The 23,310-nt window shown below is 41.5% G+C and overlaps 2 protein-coding genes across 2 annotated transcripts in view; one reads left to right on the forward strand and one right to left on the reverse strand.

The window, feature by feature from the left end:
* LOC309974909 (uncharacterized protein) overlaps window positions 1-23,310 on the forward strand; it is an 84,593-nt gene that overhangs the window by 56,940 nt on the left and 4,343 nt on the right. The window contains exon 3 of the mRNA XM_082859761.1: window positions 314-526. Coding sequence (XP_082715887.1) covers window positions 314-526 — 213 coding nt within the window. The remainder of the gene's footprint in view (window positions 1-313; window positions 527-23,310) is intronic.
* FAM124A (family with sequence similarity 124 member A) overlaps window positions 1-23,310 on the reverse strand; it is a gene marked incomplete at both ends in the record, with an annotated part of 112,728 nt that overhangs the window by 1,706 nt on the left and 87,712 nt on the right. The gene's annotated exons all lie outside the window — the stretch shown is intronic.

The raw sequence follows: 23,310 nt of genomic DNA on the forward strand, positions 1-23,310 counted from the left end.
ATCTGGGGACAGTGGGTCTGGCTCTGCTCTGTATAGGATTACCTGATTTATGAATCCCTGCAACAAGAGGGCTGAGTGCAGTTTACTCTAAGGGCTATTTCCTGGCACCCAGCAGGCTACGAGACATTGGCTCTTCCCTGGACAGGCAAGTCCCCCACCTCCCTGTTAGACAGGAACCTGGTTTTTTCATAGCCACCTGGGAAATTTTATTCAATGCTATATACACTTATTTGTACCTATTACAGGTAAAGGAGGAGACACTACAATGAGAAGGACTGTCCTCAACCACATGAACCTTCTATCTCATTGACAGGATCGGAGACAAAAAGAACTCGGACAAGGGCGTGTGAAGACAGGCACAGTACTAGGCCGAAGAGCGAGAGGCCGGGCCTGCCCGCGGGAGCACAGGAGTCTTCAGCTGGAGGTGGCCATGGAGATGGGCGGCTGTCGTCCTAGTGGGTGGCACGCGTGGAGAGGAGGCTGCGCTGGAGACAGAGGCCAAGACAAACGGGCTGACTGTTGGCAGGTAAGCAAGGGAGTTGCAGGGAGCGGGGAGCAAGCAGCTCGCCTTGATTACAGACCAGGTGCCTGGAAAGCAGCGCCGTAGGTCAGCTTGGGGATGGAGTCTAGCGTTGGTCAAGGAGACCCTGACCGTGTGGGTAAGAAATCCACAGACTTATCCTTCTGCTGGGGCCATGTTCACTCATTATGTTTTTTTCTATAGGACCATTCCTTTCACTGATTTCTTAGATCTTTTTTGCCTAATTCCAGATATCTCTTAATCCTATAAACAGACCGACTGACTCATTGTTTTTCAATCAACATTAACTGAGAGTCTTTTAAGCAGGGCTCCTCAACTGGTGTGTTTAAGCTTTGCCTGGGTTATAAAGGTGTGCTGAGGACTGATCTCTGTCACCAGCAGCCTCTCGTACCACAGAAATATTATCGGTCCCTATGTGCTCTGATGTGAAAAAGGTCTGGAGGACCAGGCACAGATAATTTTGAATAAGACACGATCTTAGCCCCCCACAATTAACAATACAACGGTCAAGTGTGATAAAGTGAGCCACAATGATAAAGTGAGCGGCGATATAATGGGGGCGTTTGGGGCACCAAGGGGGGAGGGGTTGATTTTACAGAGGGGGTGAGGCAGCACGGGGAGAGGGTAGAAAAAGCTTGCCTTGAAGTCATGACTGGACAGAATCTTGGAAGTGGAAGAGGGGTTTGTCAACTGGAGGGCAGTGGGCGTGGCATGGAAAGGCTGGGGGCATGAACCAAAACAAGAGCCGAGCCCTGAGAAGTGGGAGGAGCCTCATCAGGGGCGTGCTGTTGTGTGCGCAAGCTCCCTCTCCCTCTATATTCTTTTTCAGATTCTTTTCCATTTTGGTTATTACAAGATACTGAGTATAGTTCACTATGCTACACAGTAAATCCTTGTTGTTCATCTATTTTATAGATGGTAGTGTGTATCTGCTAATCCCAAACTCCTAATTTATCCATCCCTCTTGCCTTTCCTCTTTGGTAACCATAAGTTGTTTTCTATGACAGTGAGTCTGTTTCTGTTTTGCAGGTAAGTTCATTTGTATCATATTTTAGATTCCACTCATAAGGGATAGCATATGATATTTGTCTTTCTCTGTCTGACTTAGTGTGATAATCTCTAGGTTCATCAATGTTGCTGCAAATGGCATGATTTCATTCTTTTTTATGGCTGAGTAATATTCCATTGTATGTATGTACCACATCTTCTTTATCCATTCATCTATCGATGGACACTTAGGTTGCTTCCATGTCTTGGCTATTGTAAATAGTGCTGCCGTAAACACTGGGGTGGATTTATCTTTTCGAATGACGGTTTTCTCTGGATATATGCCCAGGAGTGCTGGATCATATGGTAGCTCTATTTTTAGTTTTTTAAGGAACCTCCATACTGTTTTCCATAGTGACTGTACCAATTTACATTCCTGTCCATGGTATAGGAGGGTTCCCCTTTCTCCACACCCTCTCTAGCATTTATTATTTGTAGACTTTTTGATGATGGTTAATCTGACTGGTATTAGGTGATACCTCATTGTAGTTTTGATTTGCATTTCTCTAATAATGAGCAATGCTGAACATCTTTCCATGTGCCTGTTGGTCATCTGAATGTCTTCCTTGGAGAAATGTCTCTTTAGGTCTTCTGCCCATTTTTTTGATTGGGTTGTTCGTTCTTTTGTTATTGAGTTGTATGAGCTGTTTGTATATTTTGGAGATTAATCCCTTGTCAGTTGCATCGTTTGCAAATATTTTCTCCCAGCCTGTGGGTTGTCTTTTCGTTTTATGATTTCCTTTGCTGTGCAAAAGCTTATAAGTTTGATTAGGTCTCATTTGTTTACTTTTGCTTTTATTTCTATTGCCTTTGGAGACTGACCTAAGAAAACATTGGTATGATTTATGTCAGAGAACATTTTGCCTATGTTCTCTTCTAGGTGTTTTATGGTGTCATGTGTTATATTTAAGTCTTTAAGCCATTTTGGGTTTATTTTTTTGTATGGTGTGAGGGAGTTTACATGCAGCTGTCTAGCTTTCTCAACACCACTTGCTTTTTTCCATTGTATATTCTTGCCTCTTTTGTCCAAGCCTAATTGATGATATGTGTGTGGGTTTATTTCTGGGGTCTCTATTCTGTTCCATTGATCCATATGTCTGTTTTTGTGCCACTACCATGCTGTTTTGATTACTGTAGCTTTGTAGTGTTGTCTGAAGTCTGGGAGGGTTACTGATCCTCTTCTTAATCCTCAGTCTCTAATTCTGTGTGTGGGGGGTGTCTTTGTCCCCGTGACCTGCTGTCTTCCTGCCCAACAGGCTCTGTACAGCATAATGAAATTCTCAAGCTGTTCTGCTAAGGGTGGTTTAAGGAGCTGAAGGTCAAGAGCAGCAATTACGGAGATTTCTGATGGTCTAAATTATAGATTCTTAAAGAATATGATGCAAAATGTTTTTAGTACAGGTTGTAAGATATGGTTCTCGTAAAGATCACAGTCTACAAGGCCATTCTACTTGCATTTTATGTGCATGGGGACCTCACTGAATATGGCAAGGAAGGTGCTGAGCCAAACTCGTTCCTCCTGGGGTATGACCCACTCACCAGGGCTTGCTGCTCTGTGCTCCAGTATCCCCTGAACTCCCAACCCAGCCATTCTGACTCTGTGCTGTACTGCCCTGGTTAGTGATCCATCTTCTCTGCAAGGCTCTGTGCTTCACGAGGGAGATCCTGCTCAGCACATACCCTGACCAGGACCCAATACACAGCAGGAACTTAAGCATGAATGAAGAGTCACAGCTTTGGGATGGGGTCAGGAGTGGCCTCAGAAGGCCCATGTGTACCTGGGAGGTGTGACAGCTGAGTGGCTGTTGAAGAGACAAACCAGTTTTCTCAATCATTTGAGTTTGGCTAAATAAGACAGAAAATAAGTCATGAGGCTCTTTAGAGAAGGAAGTCCTCAGGTACAGAGGCTGCTTCCAGTGGGGGGGACAGTGTTTATTAATTAAGAGGTCTGTCTTATTTTTCCAAAGGGCTGAGTCCCTTGGGTGCCCCAGTAAGTATGTACCACCCTGTAACTTGCATGTTCAGAGTCTTATTCGAGGGGCATGCTCTGGGTGAGCATGCTTGCAGTCAGAATCTGCCTGAAAGAGGAAGCCTCTGTGAATACTGCTCCATGAGAAGCAAAAGGCCAAGGTTCCAACTTGAGGAACTGTTTGGAGACATCTGAAGCTTTCCACTGTCAGAGACAGAGCGGTGTTAAATTAGACTCAAAATCAGGAACAGCTAGCAGAGGACGCATCCTTGGTGGTTTTGCAGAGATTTTCATCACTGTGCTCTTATTTTTTTTTTTAACTGCATCGTGAAGGCAGGAGTCCAGATAAATCCTAATATCTGCTTTGAAGAGAGGTGGTAGCCAGTGTTTTTCACTGGAGGGGTGCCCACGTGCACCGTAGAGGTGGCTGCTGGGCAGGTGGGATTCCAGTTGGCACAGCATTGGCCGGTGATGATGCAGGATCCTGGAGTGGGGAGTTGGAGGAGGGCGGCTGCGAGGCTTCACAGCCCCTGCTCCCAGGGTCTGCCCAGGGCTGCTGTGCCGGTGGGATGTGCCTGCAGCAGATCTGGTGGTTTTCTCCAGCTCTGCCTGGAGGCAGAGAAGTCAGCTTCTAAAAGCAGGGTCTTGTCTGTCTAATGACAACTCACATATGCAAAGAATGGCCCTGCTTTTGGTGTCCTTCCCATGGCGATGGCTCTATTTCTGACCTTTCCTGTCTGGCTGTCTGACTTGACCAGGAACACTAGAATCTGAGAATGAACCATCAAAGATGTTTCAAGAAGCTCTTCCCCAGTGGACTTTTCCAGAGTGAAACAACACTCTGGAAAAGCCTCCTTCCTCCCCCAGCTTTCAGCTCTCAGGGCTGCCCCTCGGGAGCTTCTCCACGTGACAGCAGCAGTGTACCTTGAGGATGGCTTCCTTTGCTTCTCTTTGAAGCAGTGCAGGCTAGCTGACTCACTGGAATCCAGTAGTTCCCTCTTTGCTGTTTATGGAACTTTCTCTAAGGAACACAGTAGCATTACATCAATGACTCTGCCTAAAGGCAACCAGCCAGGGAGATCTGGTTGTGTCCCTGAAATCACCAAAAAGCTGAAATGCAGAAAGTGACCCATGAGCTTCACACGGAACTTCGAGCCTGGGCAGTTTGCAATGGAAGGAGTAAAAAGGCCTTTTTCAAGGATCAGGGTGTCTCAGCAGACACATGGATAGAATTCCTAGGAAGGGTGATTCTATCCCTGACCCAGTAAGCCTGTGCAGTGTCTCATGGGTCGATCATGGTCAGGGCATTTTCTCTCACCCTCACACCTCCTCCTTCCAAGAAAGGTCATTTCCTCCTGTTCTGTCCTGGGCAGAAACACAACCAGTGTGGCACTGTCTGTTATGCAGTGAGCCAGCAAAAGACCTTTTAACCCAGGGACTAATAAGAATTAGGGGCAGTCTCAAGGAAATTGGGCAATGGGTTCACATGAGAAACCAGATTTTTGTTCTAAATAAAAGCATCGTATTTTGCTTCTCCTTTCACTGTCCTCTGGATTAGGTTTCATATACCCACTAAGAGTACTACCCCCAGAAAAAGCCTATGTTGTCTTCAAAAAAATTTTTTAAATTTAATTAAAATTTTTATTGAAATATAATTGACATATAACATATATTAGTCTCAGGTGTACAACATATTATTTGTATATATTGTGAAATGATCACAATAAGTCTAGTTAATCCATTACCACACATAGTTATGTTTTTTCTTGCAATGATAACTTTAAATCTACTCTCCCATCAACTTTCAATATACAAAACAGTATTGTTAACTATAGTCACCAAGCTGTACATTAAATCGCCAGATTTATTAATTCTATAATTGGAAGTCTGTACCTTTTGGCTTTTTTTTTTTTTTTCCCTGCACTGTGCAGCATGTGGGATCTTAGTTCCCTGACCAGGGATCGAATCCTGGCCCACTGCAATCGAAGTGCAGAGTCTTGACCACTGGACCGCCAGGGAAGTCCTGGAAGTTTGTACCTTTTGATCACCCACCCATAACAACCACCAATCTCTTCTCTGAATCTATGAGTTAGGTTTTTTATTGTTGTTGTTTTAATTCCACATGTAAGTGAGATCATATCGTATCTGTCTTTCTCTGGCTTATCTTGCATAATGCCCTCAGGGTACATCCATGTTGTCACAAATGACAGGATTCCATTCTTTTTTATAGCTGAATAATATTCTACTGAGTGTGTGTGTGTGTGTGTGTGTGTGTGTGTGTGTACACGCACACCACATCTTCTCCATTCATCCACAGATGGACCCTTACCTTAGGTTGCTTCCATGTCTAAACTATGTAAATAATGCTACAATCAACATGGAGAGTGCAGATATCCTTTCAAGTTAGTGTTTTCATTTCCTTCAGATAAACACACAGAATTAAAACTGCTGGATCATATGGTAGTTCTATTTTTATTTTTTGAGGAACCTCCACACCGCTTTCCATAGTGGCCACACCAATTTACATTCCTACCAACAGTGCACAAGGGTTCCCTTTTCTCCACATTCTCACCAAGACTTAATATTTCTTATCTGTTTGATAAAAGCCATGTAACAGTTATAAGGTGGTATCTAAACCACTTTGTGGTTTAGATTCTCATTTCCCTGATTATTAGTGATGTTGAATATCATTTCTTACCTGTTGGCCATCTGTATGTATTCTGCGGAACAATGTCTATTCAGGCTTTCAGCCCACTTTTTAATCAAGTTGTCTGCTTTTTCACTATTGAGTTATATGAATTCTTTATATTTTTTTAGATATTAACCCCTTATCAGATATATGATTTGCAAATATTTTCTTCCATTTGGTAGGTGGCCTTGTCATTTTGTTGATGGTTTCTTTTGCTGTACAAAAGATTTTTAGTTTGATGTAGTCCCACTTGTTTATTTTTTGCTTCTTTTGCCTTTGGTCTTGGTGATGATAATTTCGATTTGACACCAAAAAGAATCTCAAGGAGTGTACCACCTATGTTTTCTTCTAGGAGTTTTATGGTTTCAAGTATTATGCTCAAGTCTTTCATCCATTTTGAGTTGATTTTTGTATATGGTGTAAGCTTTCTGGTAGCATCTTTAGGATTCTCTACGTATAGTATCATGTCATCTGCAAACAGTGACAGCTTTACTTCTTCTTTTCTGACTTGGTTTCTTTTTATTTCTTTTTCTTCTCTGATTGCTGTGGCTAAAACTTCCAAAACTATGTTGAATAATAGTGGTGAGCGTGGGCAACCTTGTCGTTTTCCTGATCTTAGTGGAAATGGTTTCAGTTTTTCACCACTGAGGATGATGTTGGCTGTGGGTTTGTCATATATGGCCTTTATTATGTTGAGGTAAGTTCCCTCTATGCCTACTTTCTGGAGGGTTTTTATCATAAATTGGTGTTGAATTTTGTCGAAAGCTTTTTCTGCATCTATTGAGATGATCATATGGCTTTTATCCTTCAATTTGTTAATATGGTGTATCACATTGATTGATTTGCATATATTGAAGAATCCTTACATTCCTGGGGTAAACCCCACTTGATCATGGTGTATGATCCTTTTAATGTGCTGTTGGATTCTGTTTGCTAGTATTTTGTTGAGGATTTTTGCATTTATATTCATCAGTGATGTTGGCCTGTAGTTTTCTTTCTTTGTGACATCTTTGGTTTTGGTATCAGGGTGATGGTGGCCTCATAGAATGACCTTGGGAGTATTCCTTCCCCTGCAATTTTTTGGAAGAGTTTCAGAAGGGTAGTTGTTAACTCTTCTCTAAATGTTTGATAGAATTTGTCTGTGAAGCCATCTTCTCCTGGACTTTTGTTTGTTGGAAGACTTTTATCACAGTTTCAATTTTGGTACTTGTGATTGGTCTGTTCATATTTTCTATTTCTTCCTGGTTCAGTCTTGGAAGGTTGTACCCTTCTAAGAATTTGTCCATTTTATTGGCATATAGTTGCTTGTAGTAATCTCTTATGACCTTTGTATTTCTGTGGTGTCCACTGTAACTTCTCCTTTTTCATTTCTAATTTTATTGATTGGAATCCTCTCCCTTTTTTTCCTGATGGGTATGGCTAAAGGTTTATCAATATTGTTCATCTTCTCAAAGAAGCAGCTTTTAGTTTTATTGATCTTTGCTATTGTTTTCTTTATCTCTAATTCATTGATTTCTGCTCCGATCTTACGATTTATTTCCTTCTACTAATTTTGAGATTTGTTTGTTCTTCTTTCTCTAGTTGCTTTAGGTTTAAGGTTAGGTTGTTAGAGATTTTTCTTATTTCTTGAGGTAAGACTGTATTGCTATAAACTCCCCTCTTAGAACTGCTTTTGCTGTGTCCCATAGGTTTTTTTTTAACATCTTTATTGGAGTATAATTGCTTTACAATGGTATGTTAGTTTCAGCTTCACAACAAAATGAATCAGTTATATATATACATATGTTCCCATATCTCTTCCCGCTTGCGTCTCCCTCCCTCCCACCCTCCCTATCCCACCCCTCCAAGCAGTCACAAAGCATCGAGCTGATCTCCCTGTGCTATGCGGCTGCTTCCCACTAGCTATCTACCTTACGTTTGGTAGTGTATATATGTCCATGCCTCTTTCTCGCTTTGTCACCGTTTACCCTTCCCCCACCCCATAGCCTCAAGTCCATTCTCTAGTAAGTCTGTGTCTTTATTCCTGTTTCACCCCTAGGTTTTTCATGACATTTTTTTCCCTTAAATTCCATATATATGTGTTAGCATACGGTATTTGTCTCTCTCTTTCTGACTTACTTCACTCTGTATGACAGACTCTAGGTCTATCCACCTCATTACAAATAGCTCAATTTCGTTTCTTTTTATGGCTGAGTAATATTCCATAGTATATATGTGCCACATCTTCTTTATCCATTCATCCGATGATGGACAATTAGGTTGTTTCCATCTCTGGGCTATTGTAAATAGAGCTGCAATGAACATTTTGGTACATGACTCTTTTTGAATTATTGTTTTCTCAGGGTATATGCCCAGTAGTGGGATTGCTGAGTCATATGGTAGTTCTATTTGTAGCTTTTTAAGGAACCTCCATACTGTTCTCCATAGTGGCTGTATCAATTTACATTCCCACCAACAGTGAAAGAGGGTTCCCTTTTCTCCACACCCTCTCCAGCATTTATTGTTTCTAGATTTTTTGATGATGGCCATTCTGACTGGTGTGAGATGATACCTCATTGTAGTTTTGATTTGCATTTCTCTAATGATTAGTGACGTTGAGCATTCTTTCATGTGTTTGTTGGCACTCTGTATATCTTCTTTGGAGAAATGTCTATTTAGGTCTTCTGCCCATTTTTGGATTGGGTTGTTTGTTTTTTTGTTATTAAGCTGCATGAGCTGCTTATAAATTTTGGAGATTAATCCTTTGTCAGTTGCTTCATTTGCAAATATTTTCTCCCATTCTGAGGGTTGTCTTTTGGTCTTCTTTATGGTTTCCTTTGCTGCGCAAAAGCTTTTAAGTTTCATTAGGTCCCATTTGTTTACTTTTGTTTTTATTTCCATTTCTCTAGGAGGTGGGTCAAAAAGGACCTTGCTGTGATTTATGTCATAGAGTGTCCTGCCTATGTTTTCCGCTAAGAGTTTGATAGTTTCTGGCCTTACATTTAGGTCTTTAATCCATTTTGAGCTTATTTTGGTGTATGGTGTTAGGGAGTGATCTAATCTCATACTTTTACATGTAGCTGTCCAGTTTTCCCAGCACCACTTATTGAATAGGCTGTCCTTTCTCCACTGTACATTCCTGCCTCCTTTGTCAAAGATAAGGTGACCATATGTGCGTGGGTTTATCTCTGGGCTTTCTATCCTGTTCCATTGATCTATCTTTCTGTTTTTGTGCCAGTACCATACTGTCTTGATTACTGTAGCTTGGTAGTATAGTCTGAAGTCAGGAAGCCTGATTCCTCCAGCTCCGTTTTTCGTCCTCAAGATTGCTTTGGCTATTCGGGGTCTTTTGTGTTTCCATACAAATTGTGAAATTTTTTGTTCTAGTTCTGTGAAAAATGCCAGTGGTAGTTTGATAGGGATTGCATTGAATCTGTAGATTGCTTTGGGTAGTAGAGTCATTTTCACAATGTTGATTCTTCCAATCCAAGAACATGGTATATCTCTCCATCTGTTTGTATCATCTTTAATTTCTTTCATCAGTGTCTTATAATTTTCTGCATACAGGTCTTTTGTCTCCTTAGGTAGGTTTATTCCTAGATATTTTATTCTTTTTGTTGCAATGGTAAATGGGAGTGTTTTCTTGATTTCACTTTCAGATTTTTCATCCTTAGTGTATAGGAATGCCAGAGATTTCTGTGCATTAATTTTGTATCCTGCTACTTTACCAAATTCATTGATTAGCTCTAGTAGTTTTCTGGTAGCATCTTTAGGATTCTCTATGTATAGTATCATGTCATCTGCAAACAGTGACAGCTTTACTTCTTCTTTTCCGATTTGGATTCCTTTTATTTCCTTTTCTTCTCTGATTGCTGTGGCTAAAACTTCCAAAACTATGTTGAATAAGAGTGGTGAGAGTGGGCAACCTTGTCTTGTTCCTGATCTTAGTGGAAATGCTTTCAGTTTTTCACCATTGAGGACGATGTTGGCTGTGGGTTTGTCATATATGGCCTTTATTATGTTGAGGAAAGTTCCCTCTATGCCTACTTTCTGCAGGGTTTTTATCATAAATGGGTGTTGAATTTTGTCAAAAGCTTTCTCTGCATCTATTGAGATGATCATATGGTTTTTCTCCTTCAGTTTGTTAATATGGTGTATCACGTTGATTGATTTGCGTATATTGAAGAATCCTTGCATACCTGGAATAAACCCCACTTGATCATGGTGTATGATCCGTTTAATGTGCTGTTGGATTCGGTTTGCTAGTATTTTGTTGAGGATCTTTGCATCTATGTTCATCAGTGATGTTGGCCTGTAGTTTTCTTTCTTTGTGACATCCTTGTCTGGTTTTGGTATCAGGGTGATGGTGGCCTCGTAGAATGAGTTGGGGAGTGTTCCTCCCTCTGCTATATTTTGGAAGAGTCTGAGAAGGATAGGTGATAGCTCTTCTCTAAATGTTTGATAGAATTTGTCTTTGAAGCCATCTGGTCCTGGGCTTTTGCTTGTTGGAAGATTTTTAATCACACTTGCAATTTCAGTGCTTGTGATTGGTCTGTTCATATTTTCTATTTCTTCCTGATTCAGTCTTGGCAGGTTGTGCCTTTCTAAGAATTTGTCCATTTCTTCCAGGTTGTCCATTTTTTCCAGGTTGTCCATTTTATTGGCATAGAGTTGCTTGTAGTAATCTCTCATGATCTTTTGTATTTCTGCAGTGTCAGTTGTTACTTCTCCTTTTTCATTTCTAATTCTATTGATTTGAGTCTTCTCCCTTTTTTTCTTGATGAGTCTGGCTAATGGTTTATCAATTTTGTTTATCCTTTCAAAGAACCAGCTTTCAGTTTTATTGATCTTTGCTATCGTTTCCTTCATTTCTTTTTCATTTATTTCTGATCTGATTTTTATGATTTCTTTCCTTCTGCTAACTTTGGGGTTTTTTTGTTCTTCTTTCTCTAATTGCTTTAGGTGCAAGGTTAGGTTGTTTATTCGAGATGTTTCCTGTTTCTTAAGGTAGGATTGTATTGCTATAAACTTCCCTCTTAGAACTGCTTTTGCTGCATCCCATAGATTTTGAGTCATCGTGTCTCCATTGTCATTTGTTTCCAGGTATTTTTTGAGTTCCTCTTTGATTTCTTCAGTGATCACTTCATTATTAAGTAGTGTATTGTTTAGCCTCCATGTGTTTGTATTTTTTACAGATCTTTTCCTGTAATTGATATTGAGTATCATAGCGTTGTGGTCAGAAAAGATACTTGATACAATTTCAATTTTCTTAAATTTACCAAGGCTTGATTTGTGACCCAAGATATGATCTATCCTGGAGAATGTTCCATGAGCACTTGAGAAAAATGTGTATTCTGTTGTTTTTGGATGGAATGTCCTATAAATATCAATTAAGTCCATCTCGTTTAATGTATCATTTAAAGCTTGTGTTTCCTTATTTATTTTCATTTTGGATGATCTGTCCATTGGTGAAAGTGGGGTGTTAAAGTCCCCTACTATGAATGTGTTACTGTCGATTTCCCCTTTTATGGCTGTCAGTATTTGCCTTATGTATTGAGGTGTTCCTATGTTGGGTGCATAAATATTTACAATTGTTATATCTTCTTCTTGGATTGATCCCTTGATCATTATGTAGTGTCCTTCTTTGTCTCTTCTAATAGTCTTTGTTTTAAAGTCTATTTTGTCTGCTATGAGAATTGCTACTCCAGCTTTCTTTTGGTTTCCATTTGCATGAAATACCTTTTTCCATCCCCTTACTTTCAGTCTGTATGTGTCTCTAGGTCTGAAGTGGGTCTCTTGTAGACAGCAAATATATGCGTCTTGTTTTTGTATCCATTCAGCCAATCTGTGTCTTTTGGTGGGAGCATTTAGTCCATTTACATTTAAGGTAATTATCAATATGTGTGTTCCCATTCCCATTTTCTTAATTGTTTTGGGTTCGTTATTGTAGGTCTTTTCCTTCTTTTGTGTTTCTTGCCTAGAGAAGTTCCTTTAGCAGTTGTTGTAGAGCTGGTTTGGTGGTGCTGAACCCTCTCAGCTTTTGCTTGTCTGTAAAGGTTTTAATTTCTCCATCAAATCTGAATGAGATCCTTGCTGGGTAGAGTAATCTTGGTTGCAGGTTTTTCTCCTTCAACACTTTCAATATGTCCTGCCACTCCCTTCTGGCTTGCAGAGTTTCTGCTGAAAGGTCTGCTGTTAACCTTATGGGGATTCCCTTGTGTGTTATTTGTTGTTTTTCCCTTGCTGCTTTTAATATGTTTTCTTTGTATTTAATTTTTGACAGTTTGATTAATATGTGTCTTGGCATATTTCTCCTTGGATTTATTCTGTATGGGACTCTCTGTGCTTCCTGGACTTGATTAACTATTTCCTTTCCCATATTAGGGAAGTTTTCAACTATAATCTCTTCAAATATTTTCTCAGTCCCTTTCTTTTTCTCTTCTTCTTCTGGAAACCCTATAATTCGAATGTTGGTGCGTTTAATGTTGTCCCAGAGGTCTCTGAGACTGTCCTCAGTTCTTTTCATTCTTTTTTCTTTATTCTGCTCTGCAGTAGTTATTTCCACTATTTTATCTTCCAGGTCACTTATCCGTTCTTCTGCCTCAGTTATTCTGCTATTGATCCCATCTAGAGTATTTTTCATTTCATTTATTGTGTTGTTCATCATTGTTTGTTTCATCTTTAGTTCTTCTAGGTCCTTGTTAACTGATTCTTGCATTTTGTCTATTCTATTTCCAAGATTTTGGATCATCTTTACTATCATTATTCTGAATTCTTTTTCAGGTAGACTGCCTATTTCCTCTTCATTTGTTAGGTCTGGTGGGTTTTTATCTTGCTCCTTCATCTGCTGTGTGTTTTTCTGTCTTTTTATTTTGCGTATCTTACTGTGTTTGGGGTCTCCTTTTTGCAGGCTGAAGGTTTGTAGTTCCTGTTGTTTTTTGTGTCTGTCCCCAGTGGCTAAGGTTGGTTCAGTGGGTTGTGTAGGCTTCCTGGTAGAGGGTACTAGTGCCTGTGTTCTGGTGGATGAGGCTGGATCTTGTCTTTCTGGTGGGCAGGTCCACGTCTGGTGCTGTGTTTTGGGGTGTCTGTAGACTTATTATGATTTTGGGCAGCCTCTCTGCTAATGGGTGGGGTTGTGTTCCTGTCTTGCTAGTTGTTTGGCATAGGATGTCCAGCACTGTAGCTTGCTGGTCGTTGAGTGAAGCTGGGTGCTGGCGTTGAGATGGAGATCTCTGGGAGATTTTCGCTGTTTGATATTATGTGCAGCTGGGAGGCCTCTTGTGGACCAGTGTCCTGAAGTTGGCTCTCCCACCTCAGAGGCACAGCACTGACTCCTGGCTGCAGCACCAAGAGCCTTTCATCCACAGGTCTCCTTAATTTGGGATGATTCGTTGTCTATTCATGTATTCCACAGATGCAGGTATATCAAGTTGACTGTGGAGCTTTAATCCGCTGCTTCTGAGGCTGCTGGGAGAGATTTCCCTTTCTCTTCTTTGTTCTCACAGTTCCCAGGGGCTCAGCTTTGGATTTGGCCCCGCCTGTGCGTGTAGGTCGCCGGAGGGCGTCTGTTCTTTGCTCAGACAGGACAGGGTTAAAGGAGCCACTGATTCGGAGGCTCTGGCTCACTCTGGCCGGGGGCGGTGTGGGGTGGCGGGAGGTAGGGAGGGTCACGGAGTGTGGGGCGGGCCTGCGGCGGCAGAGGCCGGCGTGACGTTGCTAGCCTGAGGCGCGCCGTGCGTTCTCCCGGGGGAGTTGTCCCTGGATCCCGGGACCCTGGCAGTGGCGGGCTGCACAGGCGCCCCGTAAGGGGGTGTGGATAGTGACCTGTGTTCGCACACAGGCTTCTTGGTGGCGGCAGCAGCGGCCTTAGCGTCTCATGTCTGTCTCTGGGCTCCGCACTTTTAGCCGCGGCTCGCGCCCGTCTCTGGAGCTCTCTTAAGCAGCGTTCTTAATCCCCTCTCCTCGTGCACCAGAAAAGAAAGAGGGAAGAAAAAGTCTCTTGCCTCTTCGGCAGGTCCAGACATTTCCCCGGACTCCCTCCTGGCTAGCCGCGGTGCACCAACGCCCTGCAGGCTGTGTTCACGCTGCCAACCCCAGTCCTCTCCCGGTGCTCTGACAGAGGCCGGAGCCTCAGCTCCCAGCCCCGCCCGCCCCGCGGGCGAGCAGACAAGCCTCTCGGCTGGTGAGTGCCCGTCGGCCCGATCCTCTGCGCTGGAATCTCTCCGCTTTGCCCTCCGCACCCCTGTTGCTGTGCCCTCCTCCGCGGCTCCCAAGCTCCCCCACTCCGCCACCCGAAGTCTCCGCCCGCGAAGGGGCTTCCTAGTGTGTGGACACTTTTCCTCCTTCACAGCTCTCTCCCGCTGGTGCAGGACCCGTCCCTATCCTTTTGTCTCTGTTTAGCTTTTTCTTTTGCCCTTACCAGGTACGTGGGGGGTTCCTTGCCTTTTGGGAGGTCTGAAGTCTTCTGCCAGCGTTCAGTAGGTGCTCCGTAGGAGTTGTTCCACGCGTAGATGTATTTCTGGTGTATCTGTGGGGAGGAGGTGATCTCCGCGTCTTACTCTTCCGCCATCTTCCTGGAAGTCTCCGTTTTTTTTTTTTTGTTTTTTTTTTGGCGGTACTCGGGCCTCTCACTGTTGTGGCCTCTCCTGTTGCGGAGCACAGGCTCCGGACGCGCAGGCTCAGTGGCCATGGCTCACGGGCCCAGCTGCTCCGCGGCATGTGGGATCTTCCCAGACCGGGGCACGAACCCGTGTCCCCTGCATCGGCAGGTGGACTCTCAACCACTGCACCACCAGGGAAGCCCCCATAGGTTTTGGATCATTGTGTTTTTGTTATCACTTGTCTCTAGGTATTTTCTGATTTCCTCTTTGATTTCTTCAGTGATCCACTGGTTATTTAGTAACATATTGTTTAGCCTCCACGTGTTTGTGTTTTTTGCAGTTTTTTCCCTGTAATTGATTTCTTATCTCATAGCACTGTGGTCGGAAAGGATGCTTGACATGATTTCAATTTTCTTAAATTTACTGAAGCTTGATTTCTGATCCAGGATGTGATCTATCCTGGGGAATGTTCTGTGTACACTTGAGAAGAAAGTGTATTCTGCTGCTTTGGGAGGGACTGTCCTATAAATATCAATTAAGTCTATCTGGTCTAATGTGTCATTTAAGGCTTATGTTTCCTTATTAATTTTCTGTCTGGATGATCTGTCCATTGGTACAAGTGGGGTATTGAAGTCCCCCACTATTATTGTGTTACTGTCAATATCTCCTTTTATGGCTGTTAGCATTTCCCTTATATATTGAGGTGCTCCTATGTTGGGTGCATATATATTTACAATTGTTATATCTTCTTCTTGGATTGATCCCTTGAACATTATGTAGTGTCCTTCCTTATCTCTTGTAACAGTCTTTAAAGTCTATTTTGTCTGATATGAGTATTACTACTCCAGCTTTCTTTTGATTTCCATTTGCATGGAATATCTTTCTTCATCCCCTTACTTGGTCTGTATGTGTCCTTAGGTCTGAAGTGGGTCTCTTGTAGACAGCATATATACAGGTTTTGTTTTTATATCCATTCAGCCAGTCTGTATCTTTTGGTTGGAGCACTTAATCCATTTACATTTAAGGTAATTATAAATATGTATTTTCCTATTGCCATTTTGTTAACTGTTTTGGGTTTGTTTTTTTAAACATCTTTATTGGAGTATAATTGCTTTACAGTGGTGTGTTAGTTTCTGCTTTATAACAAAGTGAATCAGTTATACATATACATATATCCCCATATCTCTTCCCTCTTGCATCTCCCTCCCTCCCACGCTCCTTATCCCACCCCTCGAGGTGGTCACAAAGCACCAAGCTGATCTCCCTGTGCTATGCGGCTGCTTCCCACTATCTATCTGTTTTACATTTGGTAGTGTATCTATGACTGTGCCACTCTCTCACTTTGTCCCAGCTTACCCTTCCCCCTCCCCACATCCTCAAGTCCATTCTCTAGTAGGTCTGCATCTTTATGCCCGTCTTACCCCTAGGTTCTTCATGACCTTTTTTTTTTCTTAGATTCCATATGTATGTGTTAGCATACAGCATTTGTTTTTCTCTTTCTGACTTACTTCACTCTGTATGAGACTCTAAATCCATCCACCTCACTACAAATAACTCAATTTTGTTTCTTTTTATGCTGAGTAATATTCCATTGTATATATGTGCCACATCTTCTTTATCCATTCATCTGTGGATGGACACTCAGGTTGCTTCCATGTCCTGGCTACTGTAAATAGAGCTGCAGTGAACATTGTGGTACATGACTCTTTTTGAGTTACGGTTTTCTCAGGGTATATGTCCAGTAGTGGTACTGCTGGGTCATATGCTAGTTCTATTTTTAGTTTTTTAAGGAACCTCCATGCTGTTCTCCACAGTGGCTGTATCAATTTACATTCCCACCAACAATGCAAGAGAGTTCCCTTTTCTCCACACCCTCTCCTGCATTTATTGTTTGTAGATTTTTTCATGATGGCCATTCTGACTGGTGTGAGATGATATCTCACTGTAGTTTTGATTTGCATTTCTCTAATGATTAATGATGTTGAGCATTCTTTCATGTGTTGGTAATCTGTATGCTTCTTTGGAGAAATGTCTATTTAGGTCTTCTGCCCATTTTTGGATTGGGTTGTTTGTTTTTTAGATATTGAGCTGCATGAGCTGCTTGTAAATTTTGGAGATTAATCCTTTGTCGGTTGCTTCATTTGCAAATATTTTCTCCCACTCTGAGGGCTGTCTTTTTGTCTTGTTTATGGTTTCCTTTGTCGTGCAAAAGCTTTTAAGCTTCATTAGGTCCCATTTGTTTATTTTTGTTTTTATTTCCATTTCTCTAGGAGGTGGGTCAAAAACGATCTTGCTGTGATTTATGTCATAGAGTGTTCTGCCTATGTTTTCCTCTAAGAGTTTGATAGTGTCTGGCCTTCCATGTAGGTCTTTAATCCATTTTGAGTTTATTTTTGTGTATGGTGTTAGGGAGTGTTCTAATTTCATTCTTTTACATGTAGCTGTCCAGTTTTCCCAGCACCACTTATTGAAGAGGCTGCATTCCTATACACTAATGATGTAAAATCTGAAAATGAAATTAAGACAACACTACCATTTACCATTGCAACAAAAAGAATAAAATACCTAGGAATAAACCTACCTAAGGAGACAAAAGACCTGTATGCAGAAAATTATAAGACACTGATGAAAGAAATTAAGGATGATACAAATAGATGGAGAGATATACCATGTTCTTGGATTGGAAGAATCAACATTGTGAAAATGACTCTACTACCCAAAGCAATCTACAGATTCAATGCAATCCCTATCAAACTACCACTGGCATTTTTCACAGAACTAGAACAAAAAATTTCACAATTTGTATTGAAACACAAAAGACCCAGAATAGCCAAAGCAATCTTGAGAAAGAAAAACAGAGCTGGAGGAATCAGGCTCCCTGACTTCAGACTATACTACAAAGCTACAGTAATCAAGACAGTATGGTACTGGCACAAAAACAGAAATATAGATCATTGGATTTGTTTCTGTAGATTGTTTTTCTTCCCTTCCTCTTTTGTTCTCTCTCTTGTGTTTCCTGCCTAGAAAAGTTCCTTTAGCATTTGTTGTAAAGCTGGTTTGGTGGTGCTGAATTCTCTTAGCTTTTGCTTGTCTGTAAAGTTTTGATTTCTTTGCTGAATCTGAATGAGAGCCTTGCTGGGTAAAGTAGTCTTGGTTGCAGGTTTTTCCCTTTCATCACTTAAAATATATCATGCCACTCCCTCCTGGCCTGCAGAATTTCTGCTGAAAAATCAGCTGATAACCTTATGGGAATTCCCTTGTATTTGTTGCTTTTCCCTTGCTGCTTTTAATATTTTTTCTTTGTGTTTAATTTTTGTTAGTTTGATTAATATGTGTTTTGGCATTTTCCTCCTTGGGTTTATCTTGTATGGGACTCTGCACTTTCTAGACTTGGCTGACTATTTCCTTTCCCATGTTAGGGAAGTTTTCGACTATGATCTTTTCAAATATTTTCTCAGACCCTTTCTTTTTCTCTTCTTCTTCTGGGACCCCTATAATTCAAATGTTGGTGCATTTAGTGTTGTCCCAGAGGTCTGAGAGACTGTACTCTTTTCTTTTCATTCTTTATTCTGTTCCGTGGCAGAGATTTCCACCATTCTGTCTTCTAGGTCACATCCATTCTTCTGCCTCAGTTATTCTGTTGATTCCTTCTAGTGTATTTTTCATTTCAGTTATTGTGTTGTTCATCTCTGTTTGTTTGTTCTTTAGTTCTTCTAGGTCTTTGTTAAACGTTTCTTGTTTCTTCTTGATCTGCACCTCCATTCTTTTTCTGAAATCTTCGATCATCTTTACTATCATTACTCCGAATTCTTTTTCAGATAGATTGCCTTCTCTTCATTTAGTTGTTCTTGTAGGTTTTTATCTTGCTCCTTTGTCTGCAACGTATTTCTTTGTCTTTTCATTTTGTCAGACTTACTGTGTTTGTGGTCATCTTTCCACAGGCTCCAGGATCATAATTCCTTGTTTCTGGTGTCTGACCCCTGGTGGGTGAGGCTCGTTCAGAGGCTTTGCCATTATCCCCTTGACAGGGGGTTTGATTGGTGTTGTGGTGACCAGAGCCTGCACTGGATATTGAGTGGGGCCTCCCCTTTGCTCTGTGGTTGTCACTGCCCTGTCAGGGGCAGGGTCTGCTCCCTAGTTTTTGGAGTAGAGGCCCCCAGATCTGTTTCTTAGCTGTGTTTCTGATCTGCGGTGTGAGGCAGGTGGGACTAGAGCACTCCCACTGGGATTCAAGCCACTGAGTATTCCTGCTCTGGAGCTGTTTACCTGTGAATGTGCTCTGTTGTGCCCCCTTTTGCCCATTGTACGGACTCACAAAGTACACTGTTGTTGGCACTGCTCTCAGTCTGCCCTTAACTGTGGGGATGCTGGCAACTGGCCTTGGTGACTCTCAGGTGTTTTCAGCAGATCACTGGTGCAGATACACTGAGGTCAGGTCCCAGGACTGCAGTAGTCATGCACCTAGACCCGCTGTGGGAGCTATAGAGGCAGCTCAGACTCTGGCCTGGACCAACTCCCACATGTATGTGCCCACAGCTGCTGAAGCCAGACCCATCCCAGCTGCAGGAGAGCTTGTTGTCCTTTCAGATGTTTCACAGGTGCTGAATTTAGGAAGCTGCCAGCAGAGATGTAACTCCGTGGTTCGTGCAGCCTTAAAGAGCAATTTCAGCTCTTCTTCCTTACTCACACGGCCCCTGGGGCTCAGGTGTGGTTTCAGCCCCACCTGTGCATATGTTCTTCCCACTGGAGTCTGCTCCAGAGGTTGCCGGAGCACATGAGCCTACCAGGCAGGAAGGAGCTGAGGCAGTGATTGGGGCGAGCAGGCTGCCTAGGTGGGAGGGTGCTAGGGTAGGGACTGGAACATGCAAGCCCATCAGGTGGCAAGCAGGGTGAGCGGGTCACCCAGGCTTGCACGGGGGTTGCAGGGGAGGTGATGGCAGGGGCGTGTGAGCTGGCTCTGGTGGAGCCCTCCCTAGTGCCTCTGGAGGCAGGGGCTGGTGTGTGAGGAGAGAGGATGTGATGGTGGCCCTGCCCTTTGCACGTCACTCAACCATGGTGCTTCTTTGTTGTGGTGGTCTGGGCTTCGTCCACGAGCATTCCCAGTTGCGGAGCTCCTCACTCCTGTCCCCACAGGCTGTCTCCTTACAGCCAACATTGGTCTCCCCCCGGGTCTGCTCTCCAAACCCCACATTCCACCACCCAGCCCCCACGTGTACTGGCGGACACCTGTCTCCGGCTGGGGCATGCAGGACTGTGGCATGGACCATCTGTGTAGGTCTCACTCTGTCCTATCACAGACCAGTTGCTGGGCTCTCCTCCAAGCCCCTGAGGCTCCCTTCTGTCCCAGCTGATCTTCCAGGTGGTGAGGGGGCTTCCCCAGATGCGGGAACCTCTCTTTCAGCTCCCTGCCAGGGGTGCAGGTTGCATCCTGTTTCCTCTCCTCTTCCTTTTACCTTATTTCTTTCATCCTACCCAGTCATGTGGGGATCTTTCTTGTCCTTTTAGGTGTCTGAGGTCCTCTGCTAGTGTTCAGCAAGTGCTCTGTGAGAATTGTTCCATTTGTAGATGTATTCTTGATGTGTTTGTAGGGAGAGATGAACTCCACGTTCTCCTACTCTCCCTCCATCTTGGAAAGCTCCCCCCAACTCTCTGTTTTTTTTTCTTTTGTCCTGCCTGGTTATGTGGAGGTTTTCTTGGACTTTTGGAAGTCTGAGGTCTTCTGCCAGCGTTCAGTAGATGTTCTGTGTGAATCATTCCACTTGTAGGTGTTTTCTGATGTATTTGTGGGAGGAGGTAAGCTCCACATCCTACTTTTCTGCCATCTTGATTCCTCCCTCCAAAGTCTTATAGTTTTCAATGTATATATCACTGATCTTCTTAGATAAATTTATTCCTATGTATTTTATTCTTTTGATGCAATTGTAAATGGTGTTTTTTAAAATTTCTTTTTCTGATAGTTTGCTATTAGTGTATAGAAACAAAACAGATTTTTAATATATTTAGGATTCTCTATGTATAGTATGTCATCTGCAAACAATGACAGCCTTACTTCTTGTCTGATTTGGATTCCTTTTATTTCCTTTTCTTCTCTGATTGCTCTGGCTAAAACTTCCAAAACTATGTTGAATAAGAGTGGTGAGAGTGGGCAAACTTGTCTTGTTGCTGATCTTAGTGGAAATGCTTTCAGTTTTTCACCATTGAGGATGATGTTGGCTGTGGCTTTGTCTTATATGGCCTTTATTATGTTGAGGAAAGTTCCCTCTATGCCTACTTTCTGCAGGGTTTTTATCATAAATGGGTGTTGAATTTTGTCAAAAGCTTTCTCTGCATCTACTGAGATGATCATATGGTTTTTCTCCTTCAATTTGTTAATATGGTTTATCACATTGATAGATTGCGTATATTGAAGAATCCTTGCATTCCTGGAATAAACCCCACTTGATCATGGTGTATGATCCTTTTAATGTGCTGTTGGATTCTGTTTGCTAGTATTTTGTTGAGGATTTTTGCATCTATGTTCATCAGTGATATATTGATTTTTATATCTTGCAACTTCACTGAATTTATTCAAATAGTTTTATAGCACAGGCTTTTGGATTTTCTCTATATAATAGCATTTCATCTGTACATAGTGACAGTTTTACTCCTTTTTTTAAAAAAAACACAACATGATTATATTTTAATACAAAATACAAAACACCATAGTAAATTGATGGCAATAAAATATGGCATTTCATTTACACTGCATGACAAATAGTTAACATCCTTAGTCATAAATGAGTTCTTAGAATACTTCCGTCTTTCTGACTTGGAAGGCTTTTATAACTTTTTCTTGCCTAACTGCCCTGGCTAGAACTTGCAATAATACATAGAATAAAAGTGGTGAGAGTTGGAATCCTTATCTTGTTTCTCATCATAAAGGTAAAGCTTTCAGCTTTTCACCACTGAGTTAGCTGTCGGCTTGTCATATGTGGCTTTTATCATGTTGAGGTATGTTCCCTGTATACCCAATATGTTGAAAGTTTTTTTCATAAATGAGTGTTGAATTTTGTCAAATGCTTTTTTTGCATCTATTGAGATAAGATTATGATTTTTATCTTCCATTTTGATAATGTGGTGTATCATACCAGTTGATTTGCAGATGTCAAACCATCCTTGTATCCGTGGAATAAATCCCACTGTTGAGGATTTTTGCATCTATGTTCATCAGGGATATTGACCTGTAGTTTTCTTTTCTTATGGCATCCTTGTCTGGATTTGGTTTCAGGGTAATGCTGACCTTGTAAAATGATTTTGGAAGTGTTCCCTCCTCTTCTGTTTTTTTTTGATAGAGTTTGGCATTAACTTTTTCTTTAAATGTTTGGTAGAATTCACTAGTGAAGCCATCTGACTCTGGAGTTTTGTTAGGAGACTATTGATTACTAATTCAGTCTCCTTACTAGTAATCAGTCTGTTCGGATTTTCTATTTGTTCAGTGATTCAGTCATTGTAGGTTGTATGTTCCTAGGAATTTATCCATTTCTTCTAGGCTGTTCAATTTGTTCGCACCTAATTGTTCATAGTTGTCCTTTATGATCCTTTGTATTTATGTGTTATCCATTTTAATCTTTCCTCTTTCATTTCTGACTTGAGTCCTCTCCTTTTCTTGATGAGTCTAGCTAAAGGTCTGTCAGTTTTGTTGTCTTCTCAAAGAACTGGCTCTTAGTTTTGTTAATCTTTTCTATTTTTTGTCTCTATTTCATTTATTTCCACTGTGATCTGTTATCTCCATCCTTCCACTAAATTTGAGCTTCTTTGTTCTTTTTCTAGTTACTTGAGGTATAGAGATAGGTTGAGATCTTTTTTGTTTCTTGATGTAGGCATTTATCACTACGAACTCCCCTCTACAGCAAGAAATTCTCTTGTTATATCCCATAAGTTTGGTATGTTGCATTTCCATTTTTATTGTCTCAAAGTATTTGTTTTTTAATTTCTTCTTTGACCCATTGGTTGTTCAGTAGCATGTTGTTTAGTCTTCATATACTTGTGAATTGTCCAGTTTTCTTCTTGTAATTAACTTCAAGTTTCTAACATTGTGGTTGGAAAAGACAGTTGATGTATTTTTAGTCATCTTAAACTTATTAAGATGTTTTGTGGCCTAACATATGATGTATCCTGGAGAATATTCATGTGTGCTTGAGAAGAATATATATTCTGTTGCTTTTGGATGGAATGTTCTGTATATATCTGTTAAGTTCTCTGGTCTGACATGTCATTAAGGCTAATGTTTCCTTATTGATTTTCTGTCTGAATGATCGATCCATTGGTGAACGTGAAGTCCTCTATTAATACTGTATTGTATATTTCTTTATGTTTGTTAGTATTTGCTTTATATATTTAGGTGCTCTATGTTGGGTGCATAGCTATTTTCAAATGTTATATCCTTTTGTTCGATTAATCCCTTTATCATTACAAAATGACCTTGTCTCTAATTAGTCTTTTTCTT

Source organism: Leucopleurus acutus (assembly GCF_964270905.1).
Source record: "Leucopleurus acutus genome assembly, chromosome: 18".
NCBI classification, from domain to species: Eukaryota; Metazoa; Chordata; class Mammalia; order Artiodactyla; family Delphinidae; genus Leucopleurus; species Leucopleurus acutus.